This window comes from Amblyomma maculatum, chromosome 10, assembly GCF_055883805.1.
Source record: "Amblyomma maculatum isolate TAMU_Amacu chromosome 10, ASM5588380v1, whole genome shotgun sequence".
Taxonomy (NCBI): domain Eukaryota; kingdom Metazoa; phylum Arthropoda; class Arachnida; order Ixodida; family Ixodidae; genus Amblyomma; species Amblyomma maculatum.
Genome location: NC_139353.1, coordinates 31,672,287 through 31,688,717, shown reverse-complemented (window position 1 = coordinate 31,688,717; position 16,431 = coordinate 31,672,287). Strand labels below are relative to the sequence as shown.

Genomic DNA, 16,431 nt, shown 5'->3' with positions numbered 1-16,431 from the left:
CTATACGTCTCGCCCATACCGAAGAACATGCACCCCGTACACGACGAGGGGAGGAGAAAAAGCAGAGCTAAGCACCTCGCTAACAAATTGGACAAACTCCCGCCGGGATCGGTCGCCTACACCGATGCAGCGATCGGGAAAGAAGGCGACGTAACCTCGGTCGCCCTATTGGACACTGGGATCGCCATAGGAATAGAAAGAAATCGAGATCTACCGCCGGTAGAGGCGGAGGAGATTGCAATAGCCATTGCCATTGCACGACCAGGCGTGAAACACGTCATCAGCGATAGCAAAGCGGCGGTTAGAAATTTTAGCAAGGGTAGAGTCAGCAATCGTGCTGCAAAACTTCTGAACGAGTCGTCTCTCGCCGAAAGCGTGACCATAATCTGGACCCCAGCACACGCCGGTCTCGCCGGCAACGAGGCTGCCCACATGCTCGCCCGCTCCTCGCTACCTCGGGGTGCTGCGGACGCCTCCACAACATCTAAAACCAAAGAATGTATAGGTACCTTTAGGGATGTAACGGACAACTTGAAGAAAGACCGGAGGATATATCCGCCACCGGTTAGATCCCTGAGTAAAAAGGAATCGTATGACTGGAGAAGACTCCAAGCTCGAAATTTCTTTTCGCCCCTGTGGAGGAGTTGGACGGGTGCCAGAGGGCGGAAGAGGGACGGTGCAGAAACCGAAATTTGTAAATTTTGCGGCCACGTGGCAACATTAGATCATATAATATGGAGATGCGTTCGTGCCCCAGGGCGCAACGCGATTAAAACTAGCGATGAATGGGAGACCACGCTAAGAAGCTCCGACGAAAAAACACAGCGATTCGCCGTCCGCCTGGCGGCCGAGGCTGAAGACCTCTTCTCCTAGACGAGGCCGGGTGTCCTCTGGCCGCGGTGTGACAGACTGCCTCCCCGGACGCCTGCGTGCGGACTCGTAGGTGGCTGCTGCACCATATTCGGCGGAAATAAATGTTCTTCCTCCTCCTCCTCCTCCTCCAGGTGGTCGAAATTACTCCGGAGCCCTCCACTACGGCACCACTTTCTCTTTTTACGCTTTCACTCTCACCTTCCCTGACGGCGCGCGATTCAGGTGTCCACAGAACCTGACAGATACTGCGCCTTTCCTTTCCTGTGAACTAATAAAAAAAAAATGGTTTGGTTGGTTTGTGGGGTTTAACGTCCCAAAGCAACTCAGGCTATGAGAGACGCCGTAGTGGAGGACTCCGGAAATTTCGACCACCTGGGGTTCTTTAACGTGCACTGACATCGCACAGCACACGGGCGCCTTGCTTTTCGCCTCCATCGAAAAGCTGCCGCCGAGGCCGGGATTCGATCCCGCGTCCTTGGGAACAGTAGTCGAGCGCCGTAACCACTTAAAAAAATGTTGCATTGGTTATTAAAAATATCGTGTGCGCCTCCGCGTTTAACTTCACATCACGCGCAAACGCTGCGGCAGTTCCCTGTTAAACGTAACACGAAAATTCACTAAGCATGCTCGACTTTGGTTTCAACCTTGAATAGGCCAGGACCACGCCGTCTAGTTGTTCGAACAAGCAGCTTCCATCGACTCTGATGCAATTGAGCAAAGACAAGATCGAGAGAAGGGAACTACAATGCAGTACAAATGTATTCGAGCCCGACAAACTCACCAGATCCCGAATAAATGACATATTATATATATACTACCCACCGGATCAGAACTTGCTTATACCCCGCCGGGGTAGCGCAGTGGTTACGGCGCTCGACTACTGTTCTCAAGGACGCGGGATCGAATCCCGGCCTCGGCGGCCGCTTTTCGATGGAGGCGAAAAGCAAGGCGCCCGTGTGCTGTGCGATGTCAGCTTGCACGTTAAAGAATCCCAGGTGGTCGAAATTTCCGGAGTCCTCCACTACGGCGTCTCTCATAGCCAGAGTCACTTTTGGACGTTAAAACCCCACAAACCAGAACTTGCTTATATGTAGGGGTTGGACTTTTCGTTTTAAACCGAAAAAGGTCAGTATCTTTTCATGCCCACCGCGAACTCTCGACGACGGGAGAAAATAACAGTGTTCAATCCAGGTGCATAATGTGAGACAGTGGGATCGTTGATTTAAGCACAGTGGTTGAGGGTTTTGAGGCATTGTTCATGGCCTCACGAATGGGGAAAAAATGGCAGCCGTGCTTCCCGACTCTCGTAAACATGTCAAGCGTCCGAGGAGGGGCGCCTGCGGCAAGGCAGGCACTTCGAGGGGCGAAGGACAGACCAGAGCATTTGCAGCGCAAGTGTTTCCAGGAAATCGCGAAGATCTAAGCCCGCCAGTTTCTCGCCACGTGACTCTTAGAGACAAGCCCAGAGAAGCGCATTTGTTTTTAACTGATTTGGTTTACGCAAAAACTTGATCGTAATAAATGATATTTCAGTTACTCCTTTGTCTAACGTGTGAATTCGTGTTTTACATATGCGTTTTGTCATAACGCCAATTTTCATCGTGGCGTTAGCATCTTCTTCCAGGATTTTAGCTGTATTCGGATTTTGGATTATGGATTTTAACTGTATACAGTTAAAAAAAAATAATCATTAAACAACATTCAAGAAAAGAAGCCAAAATGAATTTTACGTCACTTTTAGCTGTACATGGATGATTCTTATCCCATCGAAAAAAACCGATATTTTTTCAGCAGAAAATAATATTAAGCGAAACAAACCGAAAGTTGTGTTTGCAAATAAACACCGAAAAAAGTCAGCCGAATTCGCAGAAAATTAAAACCGAAATTTATATGCCATGCTTATTTATTTATTTATTTATTTATTTATTTATTTATTTATTTATTTATTTATTTATTTATTTATTTATGGCGCTGAGTTTGCCACACGGCATAAATGGTGGTGGTATAGCGTCACAGGAATGTGTGGAGCGCAGCCATGTGCAAGAAGTCACACAAACTGCGTGCATAAATGTTGTTTGTTGTCCATAAGTGGAAATGAGAGTCATTACTTGGTGAAAGTCCAGCTTTTTGTAGTATGGTGTTGCGCATATGCGAAGTTCCTGGGCATGTCCATATTAGATGCCGCGGAGTCCATCCAGCCTATCTGCAGTTCGATGATATGCCATGCTTATGTATACCGCTTATTTACTAGACCCTCTTCCCCCAACAGGTATTAGTGGGATTTCGATATTATATAATCATTTTGTTGTGATGCACACACTCAGTAGCAGAGTCAACCAAGAGGTTTCACTGTAATGCTTTGTTAGCTGATGTGCGTGAGCAACCAACGAATTGATCCGGGTGGGGCTTGAAAAGTGTACTGCTCTGATGTCTTCATGCATCACGAATTCCGACAAATTACGGTTTTTCTTTTTTCGACCGGAATACCTCTTTTCAATTATTGCTCGCTGGGTGCCGCCATAATCCTCACTGGACTGCATTTTGCGCGTAGCGCTAGCTTGGGGGAAGCCGCAGCAGAACGCGTTTTTCTATCAACATTTCCCTCTCCCGATGAAAAGGTCTTCAATTGCTTCAAAACAACATGTTGGTCGCCAATATTTAGTGCGAAAACTCGAGTTTATTATGTCGGTTCGATGTAAAAAAGTCGCCAAGAGCGCATGATAGTAACCTGAAGACCCCCTCCCCCCCCCCCCCCCTTCCCAAAGAAAAGGAGGAGGGGGGGGGGGGTGTATCGAAATAAAAAAGAATAAAACAATACAAAAACACTTCGACCATTTATGACGTCGGTGCGTTGCAAGAGCACCGCAGATGTTGTCTTTGTGGTGGCTCATTGGTTTGGGCTCCTTGACTACTGACCCCGAGAAAGTCGCTTCCATCCCGGCCGCGGCGGCCGCTTTTTGGTGGAGGCGAAAAGCAAGGCGCCCGTGTACTGTGCGACGTCAGTGCACGTTACGGAAGTCCTCCACTACGGCCTCTCTAATAGCCTGAGTAGCTGGGACGAAACCCTGTGAACCAAACCTTTGCGATTAATCTGTGATATTACATCATTATATTATAAGGGTTCTCATAATGGAGCTCTTGTGTTCGGATTGTATTTTGTTGGTCGGTTGGTTGGTTGGATTGAGGGGTTTAACGTCCCAAAGCAACTCAGGCTATGAGAGACGCCGTAGTGGAGGACTCCGGAAATTTCGACCACCTGTTGGTATTTTGTGTGCACATTCAGCGTTGCACTGTTCCCTGCCATAGAGCACTCTTTATTTTTATTTTTTTTTTCACTTGATACCTTGTATTCGCTGTTTCCTGGTCAAGCTACACGTGCGACGACCACATTTGGTCCTCGACGAGTCAGTGCTTTTTTACATGCACACATAGGCGTTCATGGAGTGCTCGTTAGGAGCCCTTAGTCGATAACATTTAACGATGAAGTCTCCTTCGGGGCTTCTTTCTCCCGCCTTCTCTGTATAGTTCGACACCTTTTTGTGTCGGTTGAAGGGCTGTTGCAGTCGGCGCAGCCGGCCCATCACAAGTTATTTCTGGGCGGGATATTATGGAGCCCGGTATGCAGACGGCGAACAAAAATGAAATTAAATTTTTTAGAAGAATCCTCACTTGAAACGGTACTCCAACTCACCTAAGAGCATGCCCACCCCTTTCCCTCTCGCCCCTCGTCTCCTTTCTCGTGTTTGGTTCTCATTGAATGCCTTCCCTGACACTGTCCGTCCTGGCGACGCATCGGCGTTAGAGGAGTTGTCCCCTTGCTAAAGAAAGGTCGCGCTTGTGCGACCTTCATATTCACGCATACGAACTATACGCGTGCGCAGGTTCTAGACAGGCCGTGTGTGCTCGCGTCTGTATGAGTGTGTGTGTGTGTGGGGGGGGGGGGGGCGTCGGCGTTTATATTTCTTTCAGGGCTATATTATATAGTGGGACCTATTCTAATTCGGATATAGCTGGGTCGGCGGTACTCGAACGTCTTTGACCCACGCTCGATCTTTTTCCCTTTCCCGTGTCAGCGGTGTTTTTGTGTGCGCGCGGTTTCTCCGTCGTCTTCCTCGTGCTCGAGGGCGGCTGGTTCGGGGACGCAATTTTACTTTGCGCCCGTCGTCGCGGCGGGTCGACCCGTTATTGTTCCTCAAGTAGGTGGGCTTGCGGCCCCGCGACGAGGACCACTCGATATATGCGAGACCTCTCCTCCCCGTCTAAGTTTCTTTCTCTCCCCGTCTCTTTCTTTCTCTCTCTCTCTCTCTCCTCTCTCTCTCTCTCTCACACACACACACACACACACACACACACACACACACACACACACACACACACACACACACACACACACACACACACACACACACACACACACACACACACACACACACACACACACACACACACACACACACACACACACACACACACACACACACACACACACACACACACACACACACACACACACACACACACACACACACACACACACACACACACACACACACACACACACACACACACACACACACACACACACACACACACACACACACACACACACACACACACACACACACACACACACACACACACACACACACACACACACACACACACACACACACACACACACACACACACACACACACACACACACACACACACACACACACACACACACACACACACACACACACACACACACACACACACACACACACACACACACACACACACACACACACACACACACACACACACACACACACACACACACACACACACACACACACACACACACACACAGTTTCTTATATGCACGGAAAGACAGAACGAACGCGTTGCTGTTGTTGCCTTCATTGCTTTCCTGTGCTATTACCGTGCACGGGTGTTTCTCTTACGCATAGCTTTGGTCTAATTGTTTTAAAGTGTGCCTTTGTGAAGTGACATTTGTGGCTAAATGGCGTCGTCGTGCCTTGTAGTGGTTACCTATAGTAACCATAAACGTGCGTCCAGCACCTATCCTCAGGACGGACACTGCTGATATGGTGGTCCCTAGTCTTGAGAGACGTGAACGTGGATAGTCTAAAGAAGAGGAGAGGAGGGGTGCTTGAAAACATGACGCCATGTAGGAATCCGCCGGTTATCGGTCGGTTCTTGGTCGGTTTTCGGTCGGTGCAAACTTACACGAGGCGCGGTTTACGTAACGCAAAAGAAGTGCCAGCACAAGAGCCCATACATATGTCTTTGAAATAGTACGAAATGCAACGCGCTAGACGACAACTGGAAAAGAAAAAGAGGGCTTATGCGGTGCAGTTATGCAAGGTCGTCCATGGCCAGCAGCGATCAAACAAAACGGACTGACATTCCATTCTAGCTGAAATTTAGCTCCTACTAAAAGACGAAGCGATAGCCCTATCAAAATGCGCGCGTTGGCCTGGGTGGGAGCGTTGTCAGGTTTGTGATAGCCAAGTACGGCGCAGGATCCGCCCCGAGTTGGCGGTTAGGTAACGTGGCCAAATAGGTGCATAAGCGAATGGCGGTTTCATTTAAATGGTTCTCTCTCACTTGAGCGGCTTGTGGTGATGATCGTATACAATGGTGTAGCCTGCATTTTGTCCATCGGCGTACTTTAGCGCACTTGAAAGCTTAGAAACCAGCACCGTGTTCATTTAGTCTGCCGGCGTATGTCGGTATTTTCAGCATGTGTCATTGCGTCACGAAAGTATACGATGATGTTCTTATCTTATTTCGTCTCCCAGTATTGTACTCGCTATAGTATACGACGCAGCGCAGTGTTCTGAGAACGGTTCTACGTGTCCGACGCAGCTGTTCTCATTTCGGCCTGTCGCCTATATAGTCACCAAACCGTAGCTCGCTCCCGCGTTATATTCCCCCTTCCCTCACCTCGCTGTCCTTCCCACGTCTTCAGTGCTCTCTTCACGCTGAATTTAAACCGCTCTATCTCGACAAGCATTATGCTAAGCATATCTGCATTTGATGGCCCAGTGGAACTTTCTGTTCCATTCGGGAGGCCTTCTTTTTCTTCGTATTGATGGTCGCTCTTGCCTTTTTTTATTTTTTTATAAAAATGACACGGCGCTGCCTGTGAGGAGCCCTGTGTATCTGTACTTTAATACCAGGCGCTCTTCTCCGCTTCCTGCGTGTTAGGCTTGCCCACTGTTTGACAGATACCATTGTGGTCGACGCCTCATTTCGTATACGTGGTGAACTCCTCTCTGTCCCTCAGAACTCTCTGGTCGCGGAGAGCGCCCTCTGCTGGTAGTGCGGGAAAGCCACTCGAAGGTGCCACCGCTAGTGGCCCCGCCGACCTGTACGTATCCCTACAGTGGGTTGCGTGTATAGGGAGAGAAGGGTACAAGAGGAATTGCCCAGTCGCCATCGTTCGGCCTTCTCCTTCAGCAGCGAACGTCGTTCGATTGAATCCCTCCTATGCTTGCCGACCAGCACCACCACCGAGCTCCAGAAGCTGCTCCCGTCCTCCCCCTTTCCCATCGTATCCCTCATTCGATTTCTCGCCACCGATGAACGCGCTGAGGCGCTCCTCTTCCGACGGTATTAGCATTGTCCGCCGACGCTGCTCCCGACGAAAAGCAGAGGAGTGATGGAGAGCAGGGAGAGAATAAGGGACAGTGTTGTGGGGAAGAGGCCAGGCCTTTCTTCCCTGTTCCTCTCCACTCCCCACCCGTCCTTGGCGCCTTCCACTCGAGTTCCTTTTGTTTTCTCGAGTGTTTTCGAACGAACCTCGGGGCCGCCGGAACAGCGGACGGCCAGGGGTTCCCGGCAGGGGTTCCCCCCTCGTGGCCGCGGCTGTGGCTGTTGCCGCTTTTCTGGGTTCTCCTCTGTGGACGGACGGTTGGAATCCCACTTCACGTTCCCACCTCTGCTTTGGACGCTGCTGCTGCTGCTGCGGAGTAGGTCCCTTTCTCTGTGTCTCCCACACGCACGTATTCTGCGTCGTCTCGTGGGTTACAGTCTGTGGCGGCTTTGTTTACTGACTTCTTAAATTTACTTTTTTTCTGTTTTTTCGTCGATCGTGGGTTTTGTAACACCGTGCACGCAGTGTACTCGCTTCCCGCGCTCCGCCTGACTGGTTGGTTTGCTGGCGCCCATCTGGTCGCACTTCTTGATATGTTTTTTTCTGGCCGGTCTCCGACCGATCCGCTTGGTGTGCCTCGCTGAGGTTGATATTTTCCGCCAGACCGGTGGTGCGGACTACCAAATATGTCTCGCTTCTGCTAACGGGACTGTAAATTAAGCAGCGCGACTCGTGATGAAAATAAATGAAATAACACTTCGTTGAACGTATCGAGCCGGTATCTGAAGGCGAGAGGAAGAAATGAGCCTTTTATAGAATCAAGATCCGTTTTCGTGCGATTTGGTCTGCTTCTCATCTATTATAGACGAAGCAAACAAGGGCAAAGAGGCTAAACCTTGGCTAACCAGAAATATCAAAACAGAAAATAAATGTGTGATAGAAGTATACCGGGTTGTGTGCATGCTGCTCGAGCTGACTTTCTCTACATTCAGTTGTGCTGGCAGTTGGAGGGGATACCGCATAAGCTTTCTTTCATTCGCGTCTTTTTCGAAGCCCTCTTTATTGTTCTTCTGTAGAGAAAAAGCCTAGAAGTGGTCCGTAGCTCATGCTAAGGACTCCGCCTCATGCTAAGGCACTCATCCAGGCACTCCGCATAGATGGAAACTAGGCAGGTATTTTTTATCTCACTTTGCTATGTACCAAGTCTGTCTCGGGGCTTGGTGCGGAGTAGTGCACCGAATGTGGAGGCATTTCGTGTCATCAAAAAAAAAAAAAAAAAAAAGTGAACTTGGCATTCATTGCTGCTAGCTGATGAATACCTCGCTCCCGGCATCCCAGTCCGCTACTGCTTACTTCTGGTCTATTGTTATAGTATATACCCTGCAAATGATGAAATGGCGCATGTCCGCTGTTTGGAATTAGTCGCAATTCGGACGGTGGTGTCGTGTAATTAACGCTCAAAGCGACGATGTCGTAGACAAATTGAGAGCAAATCAATGGCAGATTGAATTAGGCAAGGGGAGGGCATTATTTTTTTCTATCCCTTTTAACCTCTTCTTCGCTCCTTTTTCGTCTTATTCGTTTGTCTAGCAAATTCTAAGCATCCGTGTGCGTGTCTGGCTCATTTCCGAAGCATTCTGCCGGTGCGTGGCCTGCCCGATCCGACTGACTGGCCCGCCTGTGCCAGTGTCGGAGGCTTCTCCACCGCTCAGGCCGCGCGCCGGCTGTGGTGGCAGCGGCGGTGGGCTCGCCTCGTAGAGAGAGCTCGCGGCCGTGTTTGCGGACCTCTCGAAGGTTCACTTTTCTCGCTAGAGTTGAACGGGCTCCCTTCCTCCTCTTCCTCCGCATATACGTGTACCGCAGACACCGCGTCGTCGCGGTATATCGGGGCCACTTCAACGCGGCGAGGGATCTCGGCCATGGCGCCGCGCATCGTCCGCGTACTTTTTCCTTTAATTTTGTATTTCTCGTCGATGCCTCGTGTACGCCTCGCAAGACGCCGCTTCGTCGCAGTGGGCACGCCTAGAATTCAGCCTTGGCTCTGGGGTTTCTGAGGGCTTTCGCCCGGATTTCGCTCGTTTGCCTTGCTGTCTGCGCCCGCTGAAGGTGATTTGTTTCGTGTCCGCGCATCAGGCCCGTGCATACGGCTGAAAAGGCGGGATGTGGGGTTGGGGGGGGGGGGGGGGGGGGTGCACTCTTGTCTTGTTTGTTTTGAATTATGTGCCGGTTATTAGTTTGATTTGTCTTCGCGATTGCATCGGCTGCCCACATTTTCGGAGTCTGTCTGAAACAGCATCATGTCCACGGGACTATAATGACTGAACAAGAGCTCCCGATTTGGGTGATGGGTCCCTGGTTCTTTTTCTGCGTGTGTCATTTTTGTTTTGATATTCCCTTATATAACCAGTCTATAGAATGCTCCACACCGCGTTGTTTTCGCAGTGTATTCATTTCAATTATTTTTCCTTTTGCCGAACCCAGTTTGGAAATGACGTGTATGTGTTTGTAGAAACCGTAGAGCTCTATGTTATGCTGCCGATTGTTCCTATAGGTCGTGCTGCGTGGCTTTTTGTGCACTGCCATAGTGGCTCGAAGTTGGCGAGAACAACTTATTACATCCGCAGCTTATAAAGGACTTCCACCGATGCCACATGAGCCGCGGCTCATGCACGGCTTAGAAGCGACCACATTGGCATGCGTATTTTTGAGAGAAACTACGTGTTACTTTTTGCCCTGAGCCAATAACGGTGTCTGCGTGCATGTCGGAGGTCTAAGAATGTTATATACACGCTCTGCTCTTTTTTTTTTTTTTTCTTTAATGTAAGAATCGTAATTATTGCTCTGGAGCTCATGTATCTTCCGTTTTTCTTTTTCTTCTCACTATCCAGGGGCGTCAGGTCGGGGCAGCTACCGGCAAGACTCTTCCCCCGGTAGTAGACACCTGTGGAGGTGAGTCCGCGGCACCTTTCGTTTTTTTTTTTTTTGTTTTTTTTTTTTTTTTTTTTCGAGGGGTGGGGGGGGGGGCGTATCCGATTTTCACTTTTTTTAAATGCAATCATATCAAGTCTTGGCGATGGAAAAGAATGCTTTGTCTATCCTAATGTTCGTGTATCTGCCAGGATGTAACGTTCACCAGACCGGAAGTGTTCTCATTCGCAAAAGTGACATCGCCGGAACGAAAGAGGCAACTAAAGAGCAAACCGAGGGAGGCTTCGAAATCATACTGGGGACGTGTGGGAAAAAAATGCGCCCACGGCCATAGAGTAAACCTGACTGGGAACGTTCTGGGTCACGTGCATCCATCGTCGTGAACCTAGTTTCTGCCACCACTCTCAACGTTACTGTTATAGGAGCTCCAGTAACGTTTACCACTCTTACACTCTCCGTGTGAAGTATCGGCTGTTCAGCCTCTCCCTGATGGCACCCATATTTTACTTAGGTTTTCTATTTTAAAGCGAAAGCCTTTAATGGCTCATGCTGTTGTGGACAAAATGTGTCCCCCTTCTGCGGCGGCTCTGATTGGCCGAGGCGAGATGATGTCATAGAGGTCTCGACCAATCAGACAGCACCATCACAGTATGCGCGAATGCGTGCCTTGTATGGCCATATGACAATCAATGATCGGTTACAAATTGATGACTAATGAATTGATTAATCAATTTAATAATTAATGCTTAGCTAAGTAATTCAATAACTACTTAATGACTAATTAAATAATTTATTGATACATAATGGGTAATTGGGTAATTAATGCCTATTTACTAATCAGTGCCAGTTGCGTATCAGAATACGGCACTCAGGCTTTCGCCTTTCACTGCTTTAGTCGCTAAAGTCCCTCGTAATTTTTTCATTAAGCTAGACTCTGCACACACGCATGTTGTTCATGGCCCTTGCCATCGTCCCTCTCTCTGCTCGCCGTGTACAGCGGCCGTGGCGGCGGAGACGGCTTCCAGCGCCAACATTCCGACGGCTACCAAGGAGGAGGCGGAGGACGAAGCGACTGGTCGCCGCAGCAAAGAGGCTACCAAGGAGGGCCCGGACGGGCCGGTCCCGGCACTGGCTGGGGACAGGTGAGGGCTCCTGACACGCCTTGCGAATTGGCCTGTCACCAGAATCACTGAAAATGGCGCTATTAAGAGGTCGTACAGGTGCGGACAAATGTAAGCGGTGCGCGCGCTATTGCTTTCGAACTTTTTCCACTGGTTACCTAACGAATTGAAGCTTGCAACGATGGCACATGGATGCTGTTAGTAGACGCTAGAGGGCTCCCGGTTAATTTAGTCCACTTCGGCCTCTCAATTGATGTTCGCCGACATCGTGAGGCTCACGGGCGCTTTTTGTGCTTCTCTTTAAAAACGTGGCCGCCGAAATCTGGTCGAACCCGCGTCATCCGATTCAATAATCGGATGATTATTGAATTATTGATGACAGAGCCACAGTGGAGGGCTGCTTTTAAGCTGTCGCCGAATAATGTTGCGTCGATAACATTTCGTCTTTGTCTTTTTTGTTATTTAAAACGCGAAATGCTTTCAGCTTCCTCCTCGGCAAACTCGGCGGAACATCACCCGTTGAAAACATGACTTGGCCCACCCTCGAAATTTGACTGGCCAACCCCCGAAATTAGGTCGGGATGTCCTCATATGTAGATAGACCGTCGATATTTAGACGTTTTCCCACGATATTACTTAGGTTAGTAACAGTCTCTCAATTTCTGGAGTTCTCGTACGCCAACTCCCTCATAACTGACGCCATTTCGTGACGCTAAACCCCAGGTATCGATGAATGCGAAAAGCAAGACGTCCGTGTGCTGTGCGATGTCCGTGCACGCTAAACAGCCCCTGGTGGTCGAAATTACCGGAGCCCTCCACTAATGTGTCACTCATAGCCTGAGTCGCTTTGGGACGTTAAACCCTTTACAACGAAACCACCCGGGAGCCGCACCGAACCAGTTGGCAGACACTACATAGAAAATGAAGCAAACTGTTGGGAACCTTTCCTCCGAACGTTTGCGCACGCCAAAGTAAAGAGCCGGGGGAAGCGCACGAAGGTTCCAGGGTTCTATCCTAGACGGAATACGTCTTTCATGCAACGCGCTTTATGGTTGCCCTTGACGACGAGGTAAACAACAATTATTTACCGAAATTATGCGCTGCGTTTTTTATCCCACCAGATTTTGCGTCGCTGAAAACAGTGGAATGAGCTCTGCTCAATGAACAGACTGCGGCTTACCAAGATACTTTGTTGGGCGAGTTGGTACACATTCATTATTAATTTAAACGGCGCGAACACAAAGACAAAGGACAAGATAAAAAGAAAGCCACAGTACAGCGCTTGTACGGTGGCTTTCTTTTATCTTATCCTTTGTCTTCGTGTTCGCGCTGTTTAAATTAAGAACAGACTGTGATAGTCTTGGAAAGCTTTATCATCTTGTAGAGAATTTTGCGGTACTTTTTTTTGTGTGTCGCTATCATTTCATGCGTTTAACTGGCCACGGGTTCCGATCTATAGCTGGGTGTGGAATCTTTCCTCTTCGCAGTCGTCGTCGTCGCCGCACATTCCGCGCTCCTTGCCTCCTCCGCCCCAGGAGCAGCAGCGCGGCTACGGTGGTCAGCGTCAACACCCGTACCAGCAGATGCCGCCTCCGCGCCAGCGGGGCGGATACCAGCAGCAGCCGAGACACCACCGCAACCCGACCTGGTAGTAGCGGTAGTGGCCACAGCATCATGCTCATTCGATCACGTCGGCGTACATCAATAAAAAGTCACGACACGCTCGTTTTAACAGTGCTCTTTAAGCCCAAACTCTGCTGCTCGTCATTTCTTTTATCCCGCGTGCAATGTGAAAGGTTTGCTTTTTAACGCGATATTAGAAAGATTTAGCTTACCGCGATCCGCCACCGCGACCCTCTACCGCGCGTGGGCGGGGCGCACAAGCTGATTGGTCCCCACGCGGCAGGTCTATGTGCCGACGTCAAGTATGTGGCGCCATCTATCGGCGTCAAGGGGATCTGGGCATGCGCAGTGGAACGCGCTGTGGCGGATCACCGTAGTGGATCGCGGATCACGGTAAGCTAAATATTTCTATTAGATTTAGCTTTCCGCGATCCGCCACCGTGACTCTCTACCGTGCGTGGGCTGATTGGTCCCGACGCGGCAGGTCTGTGTGCCGACATCCAGTATGTGGCGCCATCTATTGGCGTCAAGGTGAGCTGGGTGTGCGCTGTTGAACGCGCGGTGGCGGATCACGGTAAGCTAAAACTCTCTATTGTCAAAGGCCCCCGTTCACAGGAAAACCCGGCGTCGGTGTTGAGTGAAAAACTACCAGCCTGGCTCTAGCAGGTTTTAGTGAGTGCGTATACATTGCCGGGCGCTTATTGGTCGACAGGTTGTGTCGCGTAGCGAGTCCACAACAGAAGGGCGAGTTGGCAGGAGCAGCCAACTTGGGTAACTCCTTTCAGATTGGGATCGAACCCTTCGATACCCCATGGGTCCTGAGTTGGGCACCCTGCACCTAGGCCACGCTGGACTATTCGTAAGGCTGTAGAACTTTGTCTGGTTGTCTCGCATAGTGCGGTAGCTCGCTGTTGTGTGGTAATGAATATTTGGTATAGAGGCATAAATTAAGTGATTTGCTATCAAGCGAGAGGCAAAATGTATCAAAAAAGTATCCGCTAGGCGAGCCACAGACGATAGTTATTAGATTACATAGATTTAGCTTGCCGGAGATGTACACTGAAGTAGACATATCGTTTTGTGATAACGCGTTGCTACCGTTGCCTATTTTGTCCTTTCTCCCTGTCGCTCACCTTTTTCATTTCCTCTACCGCTTCCTCGCTATCCTGTTATTTCTGCTGCCCCAGTTCAGGTGCTTCAGATAGCATGCAGATACCGGGGCTGGTAAACATATTTTCCCCTCTTTTGGATATATAATAAAATAACCACATACTACTACTACCATTACTATTATTACTACCACTACTACTACTGCTACTATTACCGCTGTTACTACTATTACTACTACTACCATTTTCGAAACTGTTGCTCAACTAATGAGTGGAGACGTACTTTCCTTCTGTTCCAGTGATTCGATCGCGACATAGGGTAGGTCGTGGATTCGACACCCAATCCGATTTGAACAATGCGTAAACTGACGTCAGCGCAGCGCCGCCCAATCAGTTCCGAGCTCGTGTATGCACGAACTCCGGCTGCATGCGGTGCGTGCTTGAGCGTAGTGCAAGGCAATTGTGCCTTTACATCCAAGCCTTCCCGAATTCCAACGCAGTTCGGCTGTGCACCCTGAGCGAGGCAGTCGCTGCTGCGCATTTCCTTCCGGATCTGTCCGCATTACGTGAGCCTCCACTTCATGCAGGCGATGTCGCGGTTTCATATAAAATTTATCTGACAGAGTAACAGTGCCTTGAGATGTGTGCTTTCGCGTTCCGTGTACGTGTTTCAGTCAAGGTAGTTACTGCGCATGCGCATAACCGGATTTGCACCCGTCTCGATGATTTTGGGCCGATGTCTGAGCGTTGTTTTTTTTTTATCTTCTTTGCTTGTTTACTTAAGCTCATCTTCATGACTACCGTCCACCTATACTCTTACACCGTGCTACCAGCTGCAGGTCCTATGTCCATGAGCGAGGCGCACGTTTACAAGTTCGGAATCGGCGCACTAACAAATTTTAAAGCCGAATAACCCGTTGAAATACATTTCTTTCCTCTCTCTTTTCTTTAACTATAATAAATGGTAATAACCGTATACGTGCACGCACACAAGGAATTACTTCAATGGGGAAGGATGGCCAGTAAACCACTAATGTGATGGTATACGAGTGCTGGGATCAGCCAGGAAGGGTATAGGGGGTATTCACTGACGCGCTGTGCGCGGTGTATTGTGGGTAATTGAGGCGCAGTCGGCCATTTTTGTGTCCACGGAACGAACAGGGCGAACGTACGTATCGTGCTGTCGTGCGGTTCTACAATCAGTGACATCCGCAGCAATATGTTGTTTATTGAGCTATCGTGGACTGTAATAGACGCGTGCAGAGTGTAAACAATGGAAGCTGAAGAGCTGCGCGAACGACCTCGGCATTTTAAGGTTCCGGAAGTACACACAAACAACACTCGAATGAGATACCTCACCGAGATGCGACGTCACGTATGGCTGGTACGGCTCAACCGCACAAGCATCATAGAATATGAGAAATGTATGTCAAAATGGGCTGGACTGCAATCTTCCGGATGTGCCCCAGCCTTGTCACTATCCGTGCACGACTGTTCTTCACGCACTCGGAAGAGCCATTCCCGGTAAAAGAGCAGCGCGGTATCGCTTCCAGTCATGCGCATGCATGCAGCGCGCCGCCAACACCTCCTCGCCGTGTTTTGATGCAATAAAATCCTTCAAAGAGGGCTCCCTAAACTTTGTGTTTGTCGTACTTGCCTCATTCGATCAGAAGAAGTCGGATGTTCGCATCGTCTGTGTCGTCTGCTAATCAAAACAGACCGCATGCAGATTCGGCGAAGGAACACGTAGGCGGGCAGAGTTGTTTTGCAGAAGGTTTGAAGAACTTTACAAATTTTTTTATCTCTAGTAACAAATCATGTTTAGCTTGGCCAAAACTGCGCTGTATTTCAAGAGTTTTGTTGCAAAAAGTTATTTCGAGTCCGCAAGGCAACAAGGTGACGCCACCGGTGTCATCGCTGTGACCTGTGGCAGCGGTTTCTTTTGCTTCGATCCTTACCGCCACAGACGATGCAAATATCCGACTTCTTCTGATCGATTGAGGCAAGTACACCAAACAAGCTTTGTATAAAAGATACTGACTACCAAATGCCATTTTTATGCAGAATATCGGCTACAAAAACTCAGCGGTTTAGTTGGTATAAACGTTGTACAGCACGCACGTAATTACACAAAGAGCGAGTTCGTCTGCTTCAACCGCGGCTCTTAACC

General features: G+C 49.4%; 1 protein-coding gene across 1 annotated transcript in view; it reads left to right on the top strand.

The window, feature by feature from the left end:
- Nucleotides 1-13,275, top strand: part of LOC146176065 (5'-3' exoribonuclease 2-like) — a 92,162-nt gene extending 78,887 nt beyond the window's left edge. Inside the window, exons 31-33 of the mRNA XM_084582389.1 lie at nt 10,369-10,429; nt 11,406-11,550; nt 13,017-13,275. Coding sequence (XP_084438515.1) covers nt 10,369-10,429; nt 11,406-11,550; nt 13,017-13,181 — 371 coding nt within the window. The 3' untranslated portion in view covers nt 13,182-13,275. The remainder of the gene's footprint in view (nt 1-10,368; nt 10,430-11,405; nt 11,551-13,016) is intronic.
- Nucleotides 13,276-16,431: the final 3,156 nt, after the last annotated feature.